Source organism: Salvelinus alpinus, chromosome 3, assembly GCF_045679555.1.
Source record: "Salvelinus alpinus chromosome 3, SLU_Salpinus.1, whole genome shotgun sequence".
NCBI lineage: Eukaryota > Metazoa > Chordata > Actinopteri > Salmoniformes > Salmonidae > Salvelinus > Salvelinus alpinus.
Genome location: NC_092088.1, coordinates 29,698,297 through 29,723,243, shown reverse-complemented (window position 1 = coordinate 29,723,243; position 24,947 = coordinate 29,698,297). Strand labels below are relative to the sequence as shown.

The following is a 24,947-nucleotide window of genomic DNA, read 5'->3' as shown; positions in this document are numbered from 1 at the left end:
TCTAGCATACTTTTACAACACTTATAGAATAAACAATATCAATTTTTATGTTTCTGTGATAATCAATTAAATAGTTGGTTAGAAGTTAGTTCGTTAGCTAACTATAACTAGTAATCTGTGAATTAATGTTTTCCCTCTACAGTATGTGGTTAATTTTCAGAATGAGATAATTAGGTGACAATGAGGCGTTGCTTGTTAAACAAGTGTAGCTGGGCCTGTCTTAAGATGGATGTCACTATAGAGGTGAAAGGAACACCACACACTTTCCCTCTTTCTCACTTTTTCAATACAGTGGCTAAAAAGGGGTATGCCAGGTGTACTCTCTGCCTGAAAGAGATAAATTATGCCAACAAAGGGTATAATTCTCTGGTGGCACAGATGTCCACTGGCAGAAAGTGTACAATGTAATAATGTTCAGTGTAGCCCAAAGATATTGCTTTTGTTGTGTTGAACTTGACAGTAACACTTGTGAGTGAGGTGGGGATTCTTACATTTTTACTCAGTGAACGTTTTTTTGCACACATGTACCCTTGTGCACTTGATCGATGTCTATAGTGGCCACTATAATAGAGCAAAAATCGAATGCATGTTTGTTTCATTCAATTTCTACGTTATGTTTTTTTCCCCCCAAGTGCAATATTTAGGTGTGTGTGTGGTCACAAGCGTTCTATTATAAAGGCTGTCATGGCTAACTGCAATATTAATGTATTGTTCTTTCTCATTTGCAGTAGGCAACAAGTCTAGGCAACAAATAACATTGGATTGCTTTCTTTACATTTTTTTTCTGTGAGTTAGGTTCACATTAACCACTTATTTTACACACAGAGACTGATCATGTAAATCATATTCTTTGTTGTTTAATTAGTTAAAACCTGCATTTCCCCCTAGCAGGATTTTTTTGCATGTTTCAGTGCAACAAAAAAAAAGTGTCACCCATCCCTGCTTTAGTCAGAACTGACTTTTTGTAGCACGTTAGAAACATTTTCGCAGCAGATTAGGAGAATTAACATAGCAGGTTAGGGAATGGGTTAACTAAAATGAAGAGAAAAAAAATCTATCTTTGACAAAAGCTGTATTCCAGTTGAGTGTGGATTCTGGGGATGAACCGTTTTTACTATGGTGTTTAAGACAACTGGAAACACGAAAAACTGAACTAATTAAAATCATGACATCAGTGATCATATCGGAAAGCCGGAGCTGTAGAAAGATGCTGTAGTTCCTGAGTTGGATGACCATTCGAAACGATTTACTCAGTCGGAGCTAATTTTTTCTGAGTTCACAGTTGTCTTGAACGCACTGAAGTTGGAGGTCAGAGACTTGTCGTGGGAAACGACCAATCGGAGGAGAGTGTGACTATGCGCCTGACCAGCTTGCAGGGGCAGACTATTTATTTATTTATTTATTTATACACTAGATGACTAATAGAGGGCGCTGTGTTGAAGCCTCCGTGCCTCCATCTTGACAATCCCCCTTCCCCCCTTGTTAAAATATATTTTGTAAGCTATAGAAATGCATTTATTAATGTCTCCATTTGTTTTTGCCACATTTATTCTATTACAGACACCTAAATGCATACTTTTACAACAAAATACTTAAACATGTAATTTTGTCCTTTAAATATTTTAATTGAAATACTGTAGAATTCAATTAATTCCTATGAAGAACCACTTCTACTGGGGAGTGCCAATATGGCCAACCTGTGACTTCAAATGGTCGTCACTAGTTACGAAAGCCACAAAGTCATAAGCCCCACCTATTTCTATAATTGATATTTTTTATTTTAACTAAACAATTCCGTTAAGAACAATTTCTTATTTTACAATGACGGCCTACCCCGGCTAAACCCTCCCCCAACCCAGAAGACGCTGGGCCAATTGTGTGCTGCTCTATGGGACCCCGATAACGGCCGATTGTGATAGACCGCTCCGCCACTCGGGAGCTCTATCTTCTTAAAATCTTATTTCAAACATAACTTTAACAACTCTGCTAACCTTATGCATAACCCTAACCTTTAAATTAAGAAAACATCACATTTTTACAATATAGCCAATTTGTATATATACATCTAGTGCTTCTACACCTGCATTGCTTGCTGTTAGGGGTTTTAGGCTGCGTTTCTGTACAACACTTTGTGACATCAGCTGATGTAAGAGGGGCTTTATACATACTTTTATTGATATTAAGTCATCGGGACGAATGGATTCGGTTCTCTCAGTTGAGTTTTGTCAGTTGTCATAATGAGCCCTCCAGCCTGCTTGTGGCTAGAAACTTCAGCAATAATTTTAAACTAGTCTGCCGAAATTGGGATTTGGGAGTGTTCAGGGTCATTCCGTTTTTATCGGACTACAAAAGCAATACATGTGATTTTTAGCTGTCATTTTGGCCAGATTAGCAACACTATCTAGCTACTCGTCGCTTACTTTTACTATGTCACATTTTTTTGGTTAAATAACTACGTTAACCTATCACAAGACGGCAACTCCGTATGCATCCGCTTTTCAGAGATACAACATCATTGCACTGGATTCACACCGGTTAGTCGTTACTTTAGCCAGCCTACATGTCAAGGTGACATCCATATTCTAAATGGTTATTTCTAAATTGTTCCCACTTTTATAAGTGTTAACTAGCGCCATGCTGCTGCTGTTAGCATAATGTACCTAGCTGGGAAGGGCTCATCAGGACGACTCGACTGTCTGAACCGAATTTACATTCGTCTCCACTCGACTCCCAGTTTCAACTGCGCAACCCTACGTCATCAATTTCGGCACCAGGCGTTTCCATATAGCCTATCCCAATGGAAATTCGCAACTTTAGCTAGCTATGTATATCATTTGTTTATACATTTAGTATTTCATTTAGCTAAACATTATTGCTTGCACCAGGACCATGAAAGGGGAACGTCTCACGTGCTTACAATGACCACACGAATGCATTTTAAATAGCCATGTGGTTCTTTAGCAACTAAGCTAGCTAACGTTACTCACATAGCCGCTAACGTTAGTTGTGTTTCAGCATCATTCAAAGGGCTATTACTCGTGCAAACATCGCCACTAGTTTGTGATGGACTTTACAGAGGAAGGAGAAATGGAGACAAGCGATAAAGAACAAGGTAAGTAATGTATGAAGGTTTTTTCAAGACTTAACGAACTATTTCCGGGGTGTGAAGTGACTTGACCAGCTGGCTGGGATCATTGAGTTGTGAATTTTGGATACGAGTTAAAGCAACCGTTTTGTATGTAGCTCAATTAGGCATGTTTATATTTGTTCACTGTAAATTAGCTTGAAATGCAGTAAGGTTTTGCCTGTCACTCTGTCATTTCCCCTTGTCTGTCTCTTCTGTGGACTGTGTTTGTTTTACTCGTTGGTTCTGTCTGACTGGTCATCTGTCTAGTTGTGGTTGTCAGTATGTCTGTCTATATGGCTGTCTATCTGTGTTGTCGATACATATGTCTGTCTGGTTGGTCGTCTGTTTGATTTCTTAGACATCTGTCTGACTGGTTTGCTGTCTGTCTGACCGTCTGTTTGTGTCTGACTGACTGGTTGGTCATCTGTCTGTATGTCTGTCCTTTGGTTACAGCCTGGGGTAGGGAGGACCTGATAACGCTCCTGCATGGTATCAAAGAAAACATTCCCAAAGGTGACATGAGTATTTACACTAAAGGGGAGAGGACACTGGAGTGGGACAAGGTGGCTTTTGGTCCCTACTCTCCACAGATGTGTCATCAGAAGTGGAAGGACCTATCAAAAAAGGTGGGTGACTTCTGGCCTAGAAACCCTAGCCTGGTCCCAGATCTGTTTGCACTGTATCGCTGAGTTGGCTATACAGCACTAACATATCTGGGACCAGGATAGGCAATTTCTCCTGAGACAGACAGTGTTTCATCTGAGTTGGCTCCCTTGCTATCCATTAAGTAAATTAGTTAGGCTACTCTTGCATGTTTGTTCTTGGTTCTCATGGAATATGAAATGCCAGTCAAAATATTCATACATTGGTTCACATGAACTTAGTACAGAGATATACAAAGTAATGTCTATCATTTACATTTTAGTCATTTAGCAGACACTCTTATCCAGAGTGCGGACATTTTCGTACTGGTCCCTCGTGGAAATCGAACCCGCAATCCCGACGTTGCAAGCACCATGCTCTACCAACTGAGCCACATGGGATACTATCAAAACATACTATCTCTGTGTTTCTCTCTAAGGTGCGCAAGATTCGTTCTCTATCAGAGCTGGTCACTGAAGCTGAGGTTGCCTGTGAAAACCCTTTCCAGGGCAAGAACTGGAAGGTAAGTGAGAACTCTGTCTAACTCCTGTAAATGTCCCTTTTAAACCTATAGAATGCTGCTTAAAGTAATAGAGTAGAACAGGGATCTCCAACCTTTCCTAGCACGAGAGCTACTTTAAAAAGAAATTAAACATAGCAAGCTACTAATTATTCTCTAGCTTTCAAATAGGGACATTCTTCTCTTCTCCACTGCAACTCTTCCCCGTCCTTAGTGTTCCAAGAGAAAGTAGTGCACTATGTTTTCTGTCAATATACAGTACCAGTCAAAAGTTTGGACACCTACTCATTCAAGGGATTTTCTTTATTTGTACTATTTTCTGCATTGTACAATACGTGAAGACATCAAAACGTTGAAATAACTCATATGGAATCATGTAGTAACCAAAAATCTGTTAAACAAATAAAAATGTATTTATATTTTAGATTCTTCAAAGTAGCCACTCTTTGCCTTGATGACAGCTTTGCAAACGCTTGGCATTCTCTCAACCAGTGTCACCAGGAAAGCACCATCACACCTCCTCCATGCTTCTCAGTGGGAACCACACATGCAGAGATCATCCGTTCACCCACACCGCGTCTCACAAAGAGATGGCGGTTCGAACCAAAAATCTCAAATTTGTACTCATCAGACCAGAGGACAGATTTCCACCGGTCTAATGTCCATTTCTCGTGTTTCTTGGCCTAAGCAAGTCTCTTCTTCTTATTGGTGTCCTTTAGTAGTGGTTTCTTTGCAGCAATTCGGCAATGAAGGTCAGACTCACACAGTCTCCTCTGAACAGTTGATGTTGAGATGTCTGTCTAACTCTGAAGCATTTATTTGGGCTGCAATTTCTAAGGCTGGTAACTCTAATGAGCTTAACCTCTGCTGCAGAGGTAACTCTGGGTCTTCCTTTCCTGTGGCGGTCTTCATGAGAGACAGTTTCATCATAGAAGTTGATGTTTTTTGCGACTGCACTTGAAGAACATTTAAAAGTTCTTGGAATGCTCCAAATTGACAGACCTTCGTGCCTTGAAGTAATGGACTGTCGTTGTTCTTTGCTTATTTGAGATGTTCTTGCCATAATATGGACTTTGTCTTTTAGGGCTAGCTTCTGTATACCTTGTCACAACACAACTGATTGGCTCAAATGCATTAAGAAGGAAAGAAATTCCACAAATTAACATTTAACAAGGCACACCTGTTAATTGAAATGCATTCTAGGTGACTACCTAATGATTCTGGTTGAGAGAAGAGTGTGCAAAGCTGTCACCAACACTTTTTTTGGTTACTACATGATTCCATATGTGTTATTACATAGTTTTGATGTCTTTACTATTATTCTACAATGTAGAAAATAGTAAAAATAAAGAAAAACCCTTGAATGAGTAGGTGTCCAAACGTTTGACTGGTACTGTACCTGGTAAAATAATGGTTATTAAACCATTAAGGGAGGGTCGAGAAGAAAACAAACAAATTGAGATTTTCTTTAATTGTGCATCTAGTGAGTGAGGAATGTGCTGGACTAGCAATGATCCTGTGCTGCTGCTGCTCATTTCAATGCAAAATGTGCAAATAACAGATACAAATTATATACTTACTCACGATATACTTCTGCCAGGTTAGCCTACTTTGCAGTTAACATTGAATTTAGACGGTTTTGGGGAAAGTATTTCTGTCAACCGACGACGGTTATCACATCAACTGGCTACACTGAGAGTGATAGACAAACGCGCGCACTACACAGACGGGCAATATTGCTGGAAAGTATTTGGCAGATGTTGTGTTTTGGCTTTTTAAGCCTTTAGTGGCTAACCAGGGGTGGGATTTATTTTTCAAAACCTTTATTTATCTAGGCAAGTCAGTTAAGAACAAATTCTTATTTTCAATGACTGCAGATTTTTACCTTGTCAATGTTGCGTTGATTAAATGGTAGCTGGGAGCTTGCGGTGTCTGATACTTGTGAGATTTGTTTGACAGTTTGCAGGGGAGCTTGAAAAATTGCATGTGCTTCCAGAACTGTTTGGCGAGCTACTCATAGGTGGGCTGTGAGCTACTGGTAGCTCGTGATCTACCTGTTGGAGACCCTGGAGTAGACCTAGAAGCTTCCACCTGCTGTAGGCATTGAACATATCACCCTCCCTAGGAGAGGGGGTGACCTCGACAATTTATTGTTATAATGAGATGCTGCCTGGATCTTTAATTTAAAGACTCTTGCTCCCTTCGGTCTCAACGTAGACTTTGATCTGAAGCCATTCTTGTGATTATTGTGATTTTGCTATTCCTTGTAAATGTTTGTAGGCCTATGTATCCAAATTGTATCTATTATTGTATGCTATCCATTCATGTTTTTGTATGTTCTTATATCTGAGAATTAACCAATGATATCAGGCCACACCCGGCCATGATTAGACACTTTATAAACTAGTGACCCGCAGTGTTTGTCATTATACCCTGATGAAGACAGCTTGTCTGTCGAAACGTTGGTTATTAGTTTATTCAAATATTGCATCTGAGCTCCTAAAGTGTGCGGCTCTTCTTTTCTATAGTCAAGTGGCAAACTGGTAAAAAAAAATATTGTTCTTGTCCATTACTTGTTACAGTGCTGTTCCTGTTGGAAAAACAATATCCTATGTATAAATACAGTAATGTACAAGGGCAAAAAAAAACATGTTTTGAGCAAATAGTGTTTTTTTAGACACAAGCGCAAACTTCATGGAGTAGGCCATTCAATGAGTTGGTCTGATGGTTCCATCTGGTTTTCATCAACCTCCCCCATGCTTGAAGAACAATAGAGGAGCAATTGAGAAGGAAAGAGGAAAGGCCCACCGTCACACTTGTGCCATGTCAGAGATGTGCCTTTTGTAAACTGAATTGGGTGGTGAATTAGCTGAAAAGGAGACCGGAGTAGGACTTTAAGAGGATGTTTTACATATTGAAGAAATCTTCTCTGTTCTTTTGCAGATACACCCTGACTTCCCAAAGAGACCTGCCTCGTCAAGCAGCATCTTCATCAGAGAAAACTTTAAAAAGTTTGCGAAGCAGCAGCCTGAAATGACAACTTCTGAGCTCTTAAAGTTAATCAATGAGAAGTATAATGAGCTCCCAGAGCACGAGAAGGTGTGTCAGTGTCTGAAGTGCTTTTTATAGTCATAATGGCAATGATCTCCTATTTTCAAGTTGCTATAGCACAATTTATTTATCCTCGAATTCTTTGGTTTGAGTTAGACTAAGATACCTTTGTGACCTATACACTTGACTGACTGGTTGATTACTTCCTATTTCTGGTTTTTAGGCAACATATATTGCGAAATTCCAGAAGGAGAAGGAAATGTATGAGAAAAGCATGAAGAAGTTGAGGTAAGAATGTATTGAGCTGTCTGTTGCTCTCTTGATGTCATAGATACATGTTTGTTTGTTATTTGACTTTCTAAAGTCTCAACTGAACCAATGCTCCTCCAGGAAAGAGTACCCTGGGGGGAAGAAGGTACGGAGAGACTATTTAAAGAACATAAAAGGGCCCCTCACACCCCACGGGCTCTGGTACCGCCACGAGAGGAGGATATTCCTTCTAGCCAACCCAGATGTGAGTGTCATAGCTGTCAACCAATCTAATGTAATCTGTTCAAGGCTTATTTTTTTGTTGTTGAAATATTCTACAAGGATAGCTAGTGGAGGGGTGGGAGATGTTAATCAGCAAGGGCCGGTGTGTCTTCAGAGTTCAGCAATCTGCTTCTACTGTTATGGCATATTCTTTATATAGAGGAATGACTGATTATCCTGACCTCCCACTGACTGTTCCAATTCACAATTAATTTAGCTGTAATTTATACAGGTTAGTCTTGCTGATGAATCTACATTGCATGAGAAACACATGAACTGCAGGTGATATAGCATCATGTCTCTCTCCACAGGCCAAAGGAGGCTGTATCAAGCAGAGTATTGTGCAGAAGAAGCGCTGGTCCGAGCTACCTGACGAGGAGAAACTCAAGTGGATCAATCTCTCTCTGGAGCAGCAGACACAGTATGAGGAGGTGGGTGTTTTGCTGATGTCTTTATTGCCTAGAATACAAGATTTTACTGAGTTACAGTTCATATAAGGAAGTCAGTCTATTGAAATCAATTCATTAGGCCCTAATCTATAGATTTCACGACTGGGCAGGGGCGCAGCCATAGGTGGTCCTGGGAGGGCATAGGCCCACCAATTTGGGAGCCAGGCCCACCCAATCAGAATGAGTTTCTCCCCACATAAGGACTTTATTACAGACAGAAATGCTCCTCAGTTTCATTAGCTGTCCGGGTGGCTGGTCATAGACGATCCCGCAGGTGAAGAAGCCGGAAGTGGAGGTCCTGGGCTGGCCTGGTTACATGTGGTCTGCAGTTCTGAGGCTGGTTGGACGTATTGCCAAAATCTCTAAAAACAAAGTTGGAAGTGGCTTATAGTAAAGAAATTAACATTACATTTTCTGGCAACAGCTCTAGTGGACATTCCTGCAGTCGGCATGCCAATTGTACGCTCCCTCAAAACTTGAGAAATATGTGGCATTGTGTTGTGTGACAACTGCACACGTGGCCTTCCATTGTTCCCAGCACAAGGTGCACCTGTGTAATGATCATCCTCTTTAATCCGCTTCTTGAAGTGGATTTACTTGGCGAAGGAGAAATGCTCACTAGCTGGGATGTAAACTAATTTGTGCACAGTTTGAGAAAAAATAAGCTTTTTGTACATACAGAACATTTCTGGGGTCTTTTTAATTCTGCTCATGATACACGGGACCAACACTTTACATGTTGCGTTTATATTTTTGTTCAGTATATTGTTAGACTCTGGGTTAAACTTGGAACATTGTTATACCATAGACATGATACATCAGGAGTAATACTATAGTATGTGAGGAGTGATGGAGACTGGTTTTTACATCAGAAGTTAATGGTTATCTGTAGGAGCCCAGATGGCTTTGGAATGTGCTGGGTAGAGGGGAGGCAGTCACGGGAGTGCTGTAGGGGATACGGGTGGAGAGCTTTAGATTAGGCATCAAGGGGATTGAGGTCAGGTCACCTTAAGGGAGGAGGAGCGGTTTATTACCCCGTCACTTCGTCTTCCTGTCGAACCATAAAAGATGTAAGGATTGGAGAGAAGGAGGAGTGCAGCTAAATTGGAGTATATATACTTGTGTTGGTGGAAACATGTTTTGTCTAATGCAGCTGTATTGATCCTCTGGGAAGAGTGAACTTGGTTAAGCTTTCATAGTGTCTGTTGAGGTTTTTACTCTGAGAATTAGAAGCTAACAATATGTTCACTATCACAATGTTCCACAATGCAAAGTTCCAGGACACATTTATGTTTTAGGTTGTTGATTTTGCATCACATGAATCGCTCAACCATGAACAACTCTCATGTTGCAGGAGGAGATGGAGGAGCAGCCAGAGAATAACGGGAGTCGGAGGGCCAAGCATAAGCCACTTCTGCGCAAGTGTGAGAGACTGTTGAAGGACTTGGCAGACGGCAAGCCTGACAAACCCCCATCGTAAGTCACTGGGCCTGCCTTTACCATAAAGGGCTACCTTTGCCAAAGTAGTAACTGTTGCATGAGTAAACAGAAAGATAGTCGCACACTCTAAATATGCACCCAATAATCGAACGGGTAAACAACGTTTCGGCACATAGTGCCTTCTTCAGGCTTGAACGTTGGTGTTAAACCATACAATTATTATGAGCATATTTACAGTATTTTTATTTATTTTTACTCAAGTATACTGTTCCGTAAGTCAGCAGCTCTCCAACATTATTGGGTCCACTCATGCCTTTTACAGAACTATTGCATGAGTGGCAATTCATTTTCCAATATAGATACGTTTTCAATATGCAGTGCATTCAGAAAGTATTCAGACCCCTTGACTTTTTCCACATTTTGTTACGTTACTGCCTTTTTATAAAATGTCTACTTTTTTCCCCCTTATCAATCTACACAATACCCCATAATGACTAAGTGAAAACAGGGTTTTAGAAATTTTGACAAATTTATAAAAAATAAACAAATACCTTTATTTACATAAGTATTTAGACCCTTTTGATATTAGACTCTAAATTAAGTTCAGGGGCATCCTCTTTCCATTGATCCTCCTTGAGATGTTTCTACAACTTGATTGGAGTCCACCTGTGGTAAATTCAATTGATTGGACATGATTTGGGAAGGCACATGCCTGTCTGTATAAGGTCACACAATTGACAGTGTATGTCAGGGCAAAAACCAAGCCATGAGGTCGAAGGAATTGTCCGTAGAGCTCCGAGACAGGATTGTTTCGACGCTCAGATCTTGGTAAGGTAACCATAACATTTTTGCAGCATTGAAGGTCCCCAAGAACACAGTGGCCTCCATCATTCTTAAATGGATGAAGTTTGGAACCACCAAGACTCTTCCTAGAGCTGGCTGAATCATCGGGGGAGAACTGAGAAATCGGGAGAGAAGGGCCTTGGTCAGGGAGGTGATCAAGAACCCGATGGTCACTCTTACCGAGCTCTAGAGTACCTCTATGGAGATGGGAGAACCTTCCAGAAGGACAACCATCTCTGCAGCACTCCGCCATCAGGCCTTTATGGTAGAGTGGCTAGACGGAAGGCACATGACAGCCCGCTTGGAGTTTGCCAAACAACACCTTAAGGACTCCGACCATGAGAAACAAGATTCTTTGGTCTGATGAAACCAAGATTGAACTCTTTGTCCTGAATGCCAAGTGTCACATCTGGAGGAAACCTGGCACCATCCCTACGGTGAAGCATGGTGGTGGCAGCATCATGCTTTGGGGATGTTTTTCAGCTGTAGGGACTGGGAGACTACTCAGGATTGAGGGAAAGATGAACAGAGAACATCAGTCTCAACGTCAACAGTGAAGAGGCGACTCCGGGATGCTGACCTTATGGCTTTTTCTTTGCAACTCTGCCCAGTAGGCCAGCATCCCGGAGTCGCCTCTTCACTGTTGACGTTGAGAGTGGTGTTTTGCAGGTACAATTTAATGAAGTATCCAGTTAAAGACTTGTGAGGCGTCTTTCTCAAACTAGACACTCTAGTATACTTGTCCTCTTGCTCAGTTGTGCACCGGGGCCTCCCACTCCTCTTTCTATTCTGGTTAGAGCCAGTTTGCGCTGTTCTATGAAGGGAGTAGTACACAGCATTGTACGAGAGCTTTCTTGGCAATTTCTTGCATGGAATAGCCTTCATTTCTCAGAAAAATAATAGACAGACGAGTTTCAGAAGAATGTTCTTTGTTTCTGGCCATTTTGAGTCTGTAACGCTCCAGATACTCAACTAGTCTAAAGAAGGCCAGTTTTATTGCTTCTTTAATCAGACCAACAGTTTTCAGCTGTGCATACATAATTGCAAAAGGGTTTTGTAATGATCAATTAGCCTTTTAAAATCAGAAACTTTGATTAGCTAACACAACGTACTGTTGGAACACAGGAGTGATGGTGGCTAATAATGGGCGCCTGTACGCCTATGTAGATATTCCATTCAAAATCTGACGTTTCCAGCTAACATAGGCATTTACAACATTAACAATGTCTACAGTGTATTTCTGATCAATTTGATGTTATTTTAATGGACCAAAAAATGTGCTTTTCTATCAAAATCAAGGAAATTTCTAAATGACCCCAAACTTTTGAACGGTAGTGTATGTAAATGTAATATTTCAGATTAGTATTTTTTTTATAAAGTTGACAAAATGTTAAACAGTCTATTGTTTGTAGATTGGGGGGGGGGGGGGGGGTTTAATACATTTTAGAATAAGGCTGTAATGTTAACAAATCAGGAAAAGTTCAAGGGGTCTGAATACTTTCTGAATGCACTGTAAATGGCCATGTCATATTTACAGTGATGGAGTTTGTGGTCATACCTGCTTTTTTAAGGTTGAGTTAACCATGTGTTTGTGGTTTAGGAAGGGTTACAACCTTTTCTGTAAGGAACAGAAAGCCACCATACTGGGAGAGGGAGACCCTAACAACCAGTATTTTGTGATTTGCTCCCAGCGCTGGAAAACAATGACAACGCGTAAAAAGGAAGCCTACGAGAGACGCTGTGACAAGGTTAATTGGAGATCATGCATGCTCCTTTCAACTCTTTTTGGTATTTCGTATGTATTTTCATGTTTGGGGGCAAGTCTGTTGAAGCTGCTCTTTTAATCTCTTATTGTGAAGACAGACATGAAATGTCTGACCTCCAATTAAACTTTCTGTGTACATTTCTTTTTTCATCAACGTGAACCAATTTGTGTAAGTTTTCTCTTAATTTCAAAAACTGTCTACTTGTGTGAACACATTATTTACAGAAACATGTGTAATGACTGATTAGCATGTTAGGTGAACACTTAAACTGATTATACACTAGTAATTTTGAGGCAATATTTCTGAGAAATGTTGCTGGTAACAGAGTGGAGTATGAGATACTGGTGCAATAATGAGCAATATGGACATGAATAATATATATACACTACCGGTCAAAAGTTTTAGAACACTGACTCATTCAAGGGTTTTCTCTTCTTTTTACTATTTTCTACATTGTAGAATAATAGTGACGACAAACTCTGAAATAACAAATGGAATCGTGTAAAGTCGTCGCCAAATGTTTTGAGAATGAAACCAATATTAATTTCCACAAAGTTTACAGCTTCAGTGTCTTTAGATATTTTTGTCAGATGTTACTATGGAATACTGAAGTTTAAGTACAAGCATTTCATAAGTGTCAAAGGCTTTTGTTGACAATTACATGAAGTTGATGCAAAGAGTCAATATTTGCAATGTTGACCCTTCTTTTTCAAGACCTCTGCAATCCGCCCTGGCATGCTGACAATTAACTTGTGGGCCACATCCTGACTGATGGCAGCCCATTCTTGCATAATCAATGCTTGGAGTTTGTCAGAATTTGTGGGTTTTTGTTTGTCCACCCGCCTCTTGAGGATTGACCACAAGTTCTCAATGGGATTAAGGTCTGGGGAGTTTCCTGGCCATGGACCCAAAATATTGATGTTTTGTTCCCCGAGCCACTTAGTTATCACTTTTGCCTTATGGCAAGGTGCTGCATCATGCTGGAAAAGGCATTGTTCATCACCAAACTGTTCCTGGATGGTTGGGAAAAGTTGCTCTCGGAGGATGTGTTGGTACCATTCTTTATTCATGGCTGTGTTCTTAGGCAAAATTGTGCGTGAGCCCACTCCCTTGGCTGAGAAGCAACCCCACACATGAATGGTGTCAGGATGCTTTACTGTTGGCATGACACAGGATTGATGGTAGCGCTCACCTTGTCTTCTCCAGACAAGCTTTTTTCCGGATGCCCCAAACAATCGGAAAGGGGATTCATCAGAGAAAATTACTTTACCCCAGTCCTCAGCAGTCCAATCCCTGTACCTTTTGCAGAATATCAGTCTGTCCCTTGTGTTTTTCCTGGAGAGAAGTGGCTTCTTTGCTGCCCTTCTTGACACCAGGCCATTATCCAAAAGTCTTCGCCTCACTGTGCGTGCAGATGCACTCACACCTGCCTGCTGCCATTCCTGAGCAAGCTCTGTACTGGTGGTGCCCCAAACCCGCAGCTGAATCAACTTTAGGAGACGGTCCTGGCGCTTGCTGGACTTTCTTGGGCGCCCTGAAGCCTTCTTCACAACAATTGAACCGCTCTCCTTGAAGTTCTTGATGATCCGATAAATGGTTGATTTAGGTGCAATCTTACTGGCAGCAATATCCTTGCCTGTGAAGCCCTTTTTGTGCAAAGCAATGATGACGGCATGTGTTTCCTTGCAGGTAACCATGGATGACAGAGGAAGAACAATGATTCCAAGCACCACCCTCCTTTTGAAGCTTCCAGTCTGTTATTCGAACTCAATCAACATGAGAGTGATCTCCAGCCTTGTCCTCTTCAACACTCACACCTGTGTTAACGAGAGAATCACTGACATGATTTCAGCTAGTCCATTTGTGGCAGGGCTGAAATGCAGTGGAAATGTTTTTTTTTTAATTAATTGCAAGTCATCTGATCACACTTCATAACATTCTGGAGTATATGCAAATTGCATTATACAAACTGAGGCAGCAGACTTTGAAAATTAATATTTGTGTCATTCTCAAAATGTCATTCTCTTTTGGCCACAATTGTATTTAAGGTCCCACAGTTGACAGTGCATGTCAGAGCAAAAACAAAGCAATGAGGCCGAAGGAATTGTCCGTAGAGACAGGATTGTGTCGAGGCACCGATCTGTGGAAGGGTACCAAAACATTTATGCAGCATTGAAGGTCCCCAAGAACACAGTGGCCTCCTTTGTTCTTAAATGGATGAAGTTTGAAACCACCAAGACTCTTCCTAGAGCTGGCTGCCCGGCCAAACTGAGCAATTGAGGGAGAACGGCCTTGGTCAGGGAGGTGACCAAGAACTTGATGGTCACTCTGACTGAGCTCCAGAGTTCCTCTGTGGAGATGGGAGAACCTTCCGGAAGGACAACCATCTCTGCAGCACTCCGCCACTCAGGCCTTTATGGTAGAGTGGCCAGATGGAAACCTCTCCTCAGTAAAAGTCACGACAGCCCGCTTGGAGTTTACCAAAAGGCACCTAAAGGACTCTCAGACCATGAGAAACAAGATTCTCTGGTCTGATGAACCCAAGATTGAACTCTTTGGCCTGAATGCCAAGCGTCACGTTTGGAGGAAACCTGGCACCATCTCTATGATGAAGCATGGTGGTGGCAGTATCATGCCGGAGGGGATATTTTTCTGCAGCAAGGATTGGGGTACTAGTCAGGATCGAGGGAATAATGAACAGAGCAAAGTACAGAGCGATAATGCATGTACAATTTACCTCAACATGTACCCCCGCACATTGACTTGGTACCAGTACCCTCTGTATATAGCCTCGTTATTTTATACTTTCGTTTATTTAGTTAATCTTTTCTTAACTATTTCTTAACTGCATTTTTGGTTATGGACTTGTAAGTTAGCATTTCACGGTCAGGTCTACACCTGTTGTATTCGGCGCATGTGACAAAGAAAATTTGATTTGATCCTTAATGAAACCTCCAGAGCTCTCAGGACCTCAGTCTGGGGTGAAGGTTCACCTTCCAACAGGACAACGACCCTAAGCACACAGCCAAGACAACACAGGAGTGACTTCGGGACAAAATAGCTGTGCACCGACTCTTCCCATCCAACCTGACAGAGCTTGAGAGGATCTGCAGAGAAGAATGGGAGAAACTCCCCAAATAGAGGCGTGCCAAGCTTGTAGCGTAATACTCAAGAAGACTTGCGGCTGTAATCGCTGCCAAAGGTGCTTCAGCTTCAGTTTTATTTATTTTTTATTAAACATTTGCAAAAAAAATGTCAATGTTTTGTCATTATGGGGTATCGTGTTTAGATCTGAGGGGGGGGACTTTTTTCCCATACATTTTAAAATAATGTTTTAACGTTTAAAAAAAGTCAAGGGTTCTAAATACTTTCCGAATGCACTGTGTGTATTAACGTATCATGAATATTGTAGTGCGGAATCATTTGAGATGTGAATGGCCAACATTTCACTCCAAAACAGGAGTTGATTTTCTCTCACTTGAGCTCAAACGTCTGCTATGTTTTCCAAAATATTTTAATGGGAGATTGAGCACATTGCCAATTTCTACGCTCTGGTTTGAGGATTCCTTAACATTGCTCAGCAATATTGGCCCCAAAAATGACCATTTGTATCGTGGACATTAGTCCTAATGCAGTCAGGAACATGACGTGTGTGTGTTTGTCCAATCAGACTGTGACAGATAAGGAGCAGCAGCGCATTCTGTTGGGGAAAAGGAAAAGTACATTTCAAGGCGAGCCCAAGAAACCATCTGAGTGAGTATCCCTGGCTGTGCCCCAACTGATCTCTTCATCAGTTATCTGAGTTTGTGAAAGTACTTCTGAAAGAATTACTTCTAATAGTTTTGTGCTGTGCAGATGTATCAGCTAAGAGGAAATTATATGCCTTTCGAAACATATCCAGTCATTATTTCCCCCCCATTCCCCAGTGACAGCATTGAGTGTGACCCCAACTTCTAGCTTTGAAAACCTTTCTCCACTTCACTGAACAGGTGGGGTCACACAGTATTTTACAGCGAGAAGATGGCAGAGCTGAGAGCCAAGTCGAGCCACCTCAGCTCCAGGAAGTGCATGGCCAGGGTCAGCCCACTGTGGAGGAAGCTGGCCCAGAAGGAAAAGGAGCACTACCAGAGAATAGCCCAGGAGAGGGCTAGGGAGTACCAAGTAGAGCTACGCAGCTGGTTTAATGTAAAGTCCATTCACTCTCTGGTGTTTCCCACTTGGCACCCTATTCCCTAATCCCTATACAGTGTACTACTGTCCCGTAGAGCTCTGGTCAGAAGTAGTGCACTTAGGAATAGGATGCCATTTGGGACAAACCCTCTTTTAGATTAAATATGACCACTGTTGTGAGTTGAGGTCTATCTGTAAAGTTTTTACTGTTAACTGGTGGTCTTACTATTTAACATTTTTCAGACCATGTCCCCAAAGGAACAGGCAAAGTACTTGGATCAAAACCCAAATGTAAGTAGAGATAAAACCGAGAGGAAATTGAGGTGTGTATGTACAAAGGCCCTATAAAATGTTAGATTTTATTTTTTCGGATTCTGTTTAGTTTTTCCCAAATTCCCCTTTCTCCATTTAGTTTTTTCAGGTTTCCATTTACCCCAGTTTTTTCAGTTTTTCCCTCTCAAAAGCACACCTTTTTTTTTTTTATTGAAAAAAAAAATGAATTTGATGTTGTAAGTCCACAACAGTTCTTAAACCACATCAGGTGACCACTTTTTAGGTCTAGAAGGAATTTAGATGTTGAGTGTAGTTAGTTAGTTAATTTATTTATTTAAAAAATATATTTATTTTTTACCCCCTTTTTCTCCTCAATTTCGTGGTATCCAATTGTTAGTAGTTACTGTCTTGTCGCCACAACTCCCGTACGGACTCAGGAGAGGCGAAGGTCGAGAGCCATGCGTCCTCCGAAACAACCCAACCAAGCCGCACTGCTTTTTAACACAGCGCGCATCCAACCCGGAAGCCAGCCGCACCAATGTGTCGGAGGAAACACCGTACACCTAGCGACCTGGTCAGCGTGCACTGCACCCGGCCTGCCACAGGAGTCGCTAGTGTGCGATGAGACAAGGATATCCCTGCCGGCCAAATCCTCGCTAAACCGGACGACGCTAGGCCAATTGTGCGACAGAGCCTGGGCTCAAACCCAGAGTCTCTGGTGGCACAGCCTTAGACCACTGCGCCACCCGGGAGGCCCTTAGCTAGTTAACCTTTAATTCCAGTGCGGACCTAGCAAGAGGCTGTTGTTTAGCTGTGTTTTTGTAGCACACGTGATGGTAGAGTTTGCGAAACAAATACCCTCTTGATTGATGCAAATAATCATGATATCATTCTGCCAGGTAAGCATAGGCTACTTTGTAGTTAACGTTTTAATTTCTTTTTTTCATTAGCATCATCACTAACGGCTACACAAAGTGGTAGACGCACGCACCAGTCATACACAGACGTGGAATTATTTTTGCCGCTTCAGAAAGTTGCAGGAAATACGAATCACTGATGCATTCTGTTCATGTCTTATAATAAACTTTGGGAAGTTTAATTAATTTTCAATACATTTAGTTGATTCCCTAGTTCAGTACATTTTGGAATATTCTTGAATTCTGTTTTACTGTCTGGATTCCGTGATTCCTTGCGATTTCCCGGCACCAAGGATTTTATACTGGCCGTGTGTGTGTGTCTGTCTGGTTGCGATTGGCGTGAGTTATCTTTAGCGTTGATCTTGTATCTGTTCTTCAGAAATTGAAAATCCTCGACAACCCAAAGCAGGGAAGGATGGCAAAGAAGGGCAGGATGGCAAAGAAGGGCAGAACATCAGTAAGTTAACACACCACACGTTATCACCTCCACAACACCACACCGTGACGGCAAAAGACATGTACTGATACAGTGCCTTCAGAAACTATTCACTCCCCTTGACTTTTTCCACATTTTGTTGTGTTACATCCCAAATTTAAAACATATTAAATGTACTTTTTGTCACTGGCCTGCACACTATGCCCCATAATGTCAAAGTGGAATCACGTTTTTCAAAATTCATAAAAAATGAAAAGCTGAAATGTCTTGCATGGTATTCAACTCCTTTTGTTATGGCAAGCCTAAATAAGTTTAGGAGTAAAAATGCAAAAAGGTGGTGGGTACCTAGTCAGTTGTACAACTGAATTCATTCAACTGAAATGTGTCTTCCGCATTTAACCCAACCCCTCTGAATCGGAGAGGTGCGGGGGGGCTGCCTTAATCGACCTCCACGCCCGGGGAACATTGGGTTAACTGCCTTGCTCGGGGGCAGAATGATAGGTTTTTTCCTTGTCAGCTTGGGGATTCAATCCAGCAACCTTTCGGTTACTGCCTTCGGAAAATATTCAGACCCCTTTATCCATATTTTGTTACGTTACAGCCTTATTCTAAAATGGATTAAATATTGTTTTTTTCTCATCAATCTACACATAATAGCCCATAATGTCAAAGTGAAAACAGGTTTTTAGTAATGTTTGCAAAAAAAATAACTTATTTACATACACTATTGTTCAAATTACACAAAAAAAAAACATCAAATTGACTCTGAGGTCATTAAAGTTCCCATGGCACTTATCGTAAGAGATGGGGTGTTAACCCCGGTGTCCTGGGTAAATTCCCAATCTGGCCCTCAAATCATCATGGTCACCTAATAATCCCCAGTTTACAATTGGCTCATTCATCCCCCTCCTCTCCCCTGTAACTATTCCCCAGGTCGTTGCTGTAAATGAGAACGTGTTCAGTCAATTTACCTGGTAAAATAACGAATAAATAATTATTATTTTTTTAAGTTTGGCATCACTTAGAAAGAAAAGCAAAAAAAATGTGTCCATTAAAATAACATCAAATTGATCAGAAGTACAGTGTAGACATTGTTAATGTTGTAAATGACTATTGTAGCTGGAAACGGCGTCATACCCAAGAAGACTCGAGGCTGTAATCCCCGAAGGTGCTTTAAAAAAGTACGGAGTAAAAGGTCTGAATACTTATGTAAATGTGATATTTCAGTTTATTTATTTTTTATTATAGATTTGCAACAAATTAACCTGTTTTTGTTTTGTCATTATGGGTTATCGTGTGTAGATTTATGAGGGGGGGGAAACTATTTAATACATTTTAGAGTAAGGTCTGAATACTTTCCGAATGCCCTGTGTATATAGTTTCAAACATAGTGTATGCACATCAAGTGACTTGCAGGTGCTGGGTACAAAAAGTAAACTCATGTTGTAAAGATTAGATACCTGCACGCTGAAAAATGCTCTAGTTTCTTTGTACAACATCAGCCTGACGAAGACCTTCGGGTCGAAGCATTGCACAATAAAACTCCTGGAGCATTCATTGGGTATTGTTTATTTAATATCTCTAATACTTACCAACAGTACTGCAACAAGTGCTCCTATGGGGTGGAATCCTAACTTGACATGGCCTGTGTCCCAAATGGCATCCTGTTCCGTTTAAAGTGCACTACTTTTGACCAGGGCCTATAGGGTTAGGCATCATTTCAATGTAAGGGTTAAATCCCTCACTGATGTCCAATGAGGATTTCAGCCAGTATCAGCATGTTTCTCTCTAGGATTCAGAGGATGACGACCTGGAGGGCGACATCGACACATCCAGTGATGAAGATGACTCAGATGAGGTTAGAATAGACACATTGTTTTTATTTAATCAAGCCTTTATTTTGGGACAATTCGCCAAGATAAGTGTTAACACTGATCTTATGTACCTTTTTAGGATGACGAACATATGACGGAAAAGGAGAATTGGTCAGGGTGCTCCAGTATTAGCTCCAGTTCCGAAGAGGACTCCGATATGGAATGATACACACTGTCCATAACCTAATGACTGAATTAATGTCATTGACACTTGTCCCAATAAACTCAGGTGTTTATTTTGAGCCTTGGCCTTTTTTTCTTTTTTTTAAAACTTTTTTTTAACTAGGCAAGTCAGTTAAGAACATATTCTTATTTTCAATGATGGCCTAGGAACAGTGGGTTAACTGCCTTGTTCAGGGCAGAACCACTAGGCTACCTGCCGCCCTGTTCAGATGGCGTGAGGAAATGCATCCTTCATTCCTCCCTTCCTTGAAGAAATCACAAATCTGAAGTAAGCAGATTATTTTTTTTTTTTAAAGAGGACTCTGATTCAGAATGATGCACACTGCCCATAACCTAATGTCACTGTGCTTGCTTGTTGGATATACCATTGGAATTCAGTGATCGAAGACTAATGGGACTACCTCAATCTCCCTTTCTTCGGGAGGAGAGACTAAGGTATTCATGTCAATGATTCTAGTTTTGTTGACTCTTCAGGATAAAGTGGTAATGAGTTGAAATGTTTCCGCTGTTTTATGATTTTTGATTAGGGGACTCAATCTGCCTAGACAGTTTTATTGCTTGGCCATTGAGTAACCGTGACATAACATTCAGTATCTTGTATCAATGTTCACTGTTATTAAAAACAATCTGAATTTTCGTTGTGTGGTAGTTAAATGTGAAAGGACCATTTATTCATTGATTTACTCATCAGTTTCCATCAAAACAACTCTCTTACCCATGATGTATTTTAGTGCTGCAGATTATGATGTTTCATGTAAAGTTTGAGAATCATTTTGCTGTTCTATCAGTATCCTCTATGAACTTGAAGTGGACAAGAGGTAAGATACATTAATTTGCCAGTTGATGTTATTTGATGTAGTCTGACATCCGTTCACAAGTTCAATGGTTTTACCTGCGCCAGGTGAGCCATATTTCTATTTTTTATTTTAGATTATCTTTGAAGTACGTTTTTGTTTGTTCACTATTACACAGAGCTGGGTTATTGTAAGGGCTTACCGGGGCTGAAGCCCCTTGGCCCAGGCCTGTGGGCCTGAGAGGCAGGAGGTTTTTTTGCAAATAAAGGAAATCCATACAGTATATATGTAATATATACAGTACCAGTCAAGTTTTGACACACCTACAAATTCAAGGGTTTTTCTTTATTTTTACTATTTTCTACAAACTTTGAAATGACACATGGGGAGGGGGGGGGGAGTGTTAAACAAAATATATTTTATATTTGAGATTCTTCAAAGTAGCCACCCTTTGCCTTGATGACAGCTTTTCACACTCTTGGCACGCAGTCGCCTTGGCATAGATGGTACTAGTGGATCTAAACCATGGAAAATGCACCCCACCATAACATGTTATTTGTATCCCTCATTTATTCAAGTGTTTATTTTATTATGGCAGTCGAGAAGACTGCAATATGGCCAGCATGATTGGGGCGGCAGGGTAGCCTAGTGGTTCGAGCATTGGGCTAGTAACCGAAAGGTTGCAAGTTCAAATCCACGAGCTGACAATGTACAAATCTGTCGTTCTGCCCCTGAACAAGGCACTGTTCCTAGGCTGTCATTGAAAATATGAATTTGTTCTTAACTGACTTGCCTAGTTAAATAAAGGTAAAATAAATGACCCAATGACTTTTTCCACATTTTGTTACATTACAGCCTTATTCTAAAATGGATTAAATAAATAATCCTCATCCTCACATAATGACAAAGTGAAAGCAGGTTTTTAGATTTTTTTGCACATTAAAATAAAAAAACAGAAATACCTTATTTACATAAGTATTCAGACCCATTGCTATGAGACTCGAAATGAAGCTCAGGTGCATCCTGTTCCCATTGATCATCCTTGAGATGTTTCTACAACTTGATTGGAGTCCACCTGTGGTAAATTCTATATAAGGTCCCACAGTTGACAGTGCATATCAGAGCAGAAACCAAGCCATGAGGTCGAAAGGAAATATCTGTAGCGCTCTGAGACAGGATTGTGTCGGGGCTCAGATCTGGGGATGGGTAACAAAACATTTCTGCAGCATTGAAGGTCCCCAAGAACACAGTGACCTCCATTCTTAAATGGAAGAAGTTTGGAACCACCTAGACTCTTCCTAAAGCTGGCTGCCCGGCCAAACTGACCAATCGGGGGGAAGGGCCTTGGTCAGGGAGGTGACCAAGAACCCGAGGGTCACTCTGACAGAGCTCCAGAGTTACTCTGTGGAGATGGGAGAACCTTCCAGAAGGACACCCATCTCTGCAGCACTCCACCGATCAGGCCTTTATGGTAGAGTGAACAGACGGAAGCCACTCCTCAGTAAAAGGCACACAACAGCCCACTTGGAGTTTGCCAAAAGGCACCCAAAGGACTCTTAGACCATGAGAAACAAGGTTCTCTGGTCTGATAAAACCAAGATTGAACTCATTGGCCTGAATAACAAGCGTCACGTCTGGAAGAAACCTGGCACCATCCCTTCGGTGAAGCATGGTGGTGGCAGCATCATGCTGTGGGGATGTTTTTCAGCGGCAGGGACTGGGAGACCAGTCCGGATCGAGGGAAAGATGAACAGAGAAAAGTACCTGCTCCAGAGCACTCAGACGGGTGAAGGTTTACCTTTCAACAGGCCAACGACCCTAAGCACACAGCCAAGACAGAGCAGAAGCGGCTTCGGGACAAGTCTCTGAATGTCCTTGAGTGGCCCAGCCAGATCCCGGACTTGAACCCGATCAAACATCTCTGCGGAGACCTGAAAATAGCTGTGCATCGACACTCTCCATTCAACCTGACAGAGCTTGAGATGGTCTGGAGTATTGTGTGTAGATTGAACAGGAAAACTATTATTTAATCCATTTTAAAAAGTCTGTAAAGTAACAATGTGGAAAAAGTCAAGGGGTCTGAATACTTTCTGAATGCACTGTAGATACTTTTGGTTATGTAGTGTATGTGGACACCCGCTCGCAAAGCATCACATTCCAAAATCGTGGGTCCACCTTTGCTATTTATTATAATATTTTTTTTGTTTAACCTTTAACAAGTCAGTTAAGAACAAATTCTCATTTACAATGACAGCCTACCGGGGAACAGTGGGTTAACTTCCTTGTTCAGGGGCAGAACAACAGATTTGTACCTTGTCAGCTCGGGGATTTGATACAGCAACCTTTCGGTTAAATCAAATCAAATTGTATTAGTCACTTGCCGAATACAACAGGTGTAGACCTTACAGTGAAATGCTTACTTACGAGCACCTAACCAACAATGCAGTTAAAAAAAAAATACGGATAAGAATAAGAGAGAAAGTAACAAGTAATTAAAGAGCAGCAGTAAAATAATAGCCAGACTATATACAGCGGGATACTGATACAGAGTCAATGTGCGGGGGCCCTGGTGAGTTGAGGTAGTATGTACATGTAGGTAGAGTTATTAAAGTGACTATGCATAGATGACAACAGAGAGTAGCTGTGGTGTAAATAAGGGAGGTAGGGGGCAATGCAAATTGTCTGGGTAGCCATTTGACTAGATGTTCAGGAGTCTTGTGGCTTGGGGGTAGAAGCTGTTTAGAAACCTTTTGGACCTAGGCTTGGCGCTCCGGTACCGCTTGCCGTGCGGTAGCAGAGAGAACAGTCTATAACTAGGGTGGCTGGAGTCTTTGACCATTTTTAGGGTCTTCCTTCCTGACATCGCCTGGTATAGAGGTCCTGGATGGCAGGAAGCTTGGCCCCAGTGATGTACTGGACCGTTCGCACTACCCTCTGTAGTGCCTTCCGGTTGGATGCCGCCGAGCAGTTGCCAGGCAGTGATGCAACCAGTCAGGATGGTCTCTGGTGCAGCTGTAGAACCTTTTTGAAGATCTGAGAACCCATGTAAAGTCTCCTGAGGGGGAATAGGTTTTGTCGTGCCCTCTTGACGACTGTATTGGTGTGCTTGGACCATGTTAGTTTGTTGGTGATATGGACACCAAGGAACTTGAAGCTCTCAACCTGCTCCAATGCAACCCCGTCGATGAGAATGGGGGCGTGCTCGGTCCTCTTTTTCCTGTAGTCCACAATCATGAGCACGCACCCCTGAGGGGCGGATGGCGGATGTGTTGTTACCTACCCTTATCACCTGGGGGCGGCCCGTCAGGAAGTCCAGAATCCAGTTGCAGAGGGAGGTGTTTAGTCCCCGGGTCCTTAGCTTATTGATGAGCTTTGAGTGCACTATGGTGTTGAACGCTGAGCTGTAGTCAATGAATAGCATTCTCACATAGGTGTTCCTTTTGTCCAGGTGGGAAAGGGCAGTGTGGAGTGCAATAGAGATTGCATCATCTGTGGATCTGTTGGGGCGGTATGTAAATTGGAGTGGGTTTAGGGTTTCTGGGATGATGGTGTTGATGTGAGCCATGACCAGCCTTTCAAAGCACCTCATGGCTACAGACATCAGTCATTTGGGAAGGTTACCTTAGTGGTCTTGGGCACAGAGACTATGGTGGTCTGCTTAAAAGATGTTGGTATTACAGACTCGGACAGGGAGAGATTTGAAAATGTCAGTAAAGACACTTGCCAGTTGGTCAGCGTATGCTCGCAGTACACGTCCTGGTAATCTATCTGGCCATGCGGCCTTGTGGATATTGACCTGTTTTAAGGTCTTACATCAACTGCGGAGAGCATGATCACACAGTCTTCCGGAACAGCTGGTGCTTTCATTCATGTTTCAGTGTTATTTGCCTCAAAGTGAGCATAGAAGTAGTTTAGCTCGTCTGGTAGGCTC

At 41.7% G+C, this 24,947-nt stretch overlaps 1 protein-coding gene across 3 annotated transcripts; it reads left to right on the top strand.

Annotated features, from left to right (window-relative positions):
• The first annotated feature begins 1,944 nt into the window (after window positions 1–1,944).
• Window positions 1,945–20,858, top strand: LOC139570535 (nucleolar transcription factor 1-B-like). Of its 3 annotated transcripts, none has more exons than XM_071392480.1 (16): window positions 1,945–2,146; window positions 3,016–3,112; window positions 3,581–3,753; window positions 4,209–4,292; window positions 7,233–7,388; window positions 7,564–7,628; window positions 7,731–7,854; window positions 8,183–8,302; window positions 9,675–9,796; window positions 12,204–12,351; window positions 16,040–16,122; window positions 16,359–16,554; window positions 16,783–16,830; window positions 18,109–18,186; window positions 19,958–20,023; window positions 20,119–20,858. In XM_071392480.1, the coding sequence occupies exons 2-16, from the start codon at window positions 3,064–3,066 to the stop codon at window positions 20,203–20,205; spliced, it is 1,599 nt and encodes a 532-aa protein (XP_071248581.1). In that variant the 5' UTR covers window positions 1,945–2,146; window positions 3,016–3,063; the 3' UTR covers window positions 20,206–20,858. The 3 variants fall into 3 exon arrangements, 2 of the variants coding, with proteins under 2 accessions (XP_071248581.1, XP_071248582.1); XM_071392481.1 differs by lacking the exon at window positions 1,945–2,146 and adding an exon at window positions 2,447–2,534; XR_011674097.1 differs by lacking the exons at window positions 1,945–2,146; window positions 16,359–16,554; window positions 16,783–16,830; ... (1 more) ...; window positions 19,958–20,023; window positions 20,119–20,858 and adding an exon at window positions 14,059–15,571 and having other exon boundaries at window positions 2,541–3,112; window positions 16,040–16,125.
• The last annotated feature ends 4,089 nt before the right edge of the window (window positions 20,859–24,947 follow it).

What these genes read in the sequence shown, in the direction of transcription:
- LOC139570535 (XM_071392480.1), top strand. Translation starts at nt 3,064, where the DNA reads ATGGACTTTACAGAGGAAGGAGAAATGGAGACAAGCGATAAAGAACAA. An exon ending in AAAAGCATGAAGAAGTTGAG is followed by an intron (nt 7,629 to 7,730) that starts GTAAGAATGTAT and finishes ATGCTCCTCCAG; the next exon opens with GAAAGAGTACCCTGGGGGGA. An exon ending in GAGCCCAAGAAACCATCTGA is followed by an intron (nt 16,123 to 16,358) that starts GTGAGTATCCCT and finishes TTCACTGAACAG; the next exon opens with GTGGGGTCACACAGTATTTT.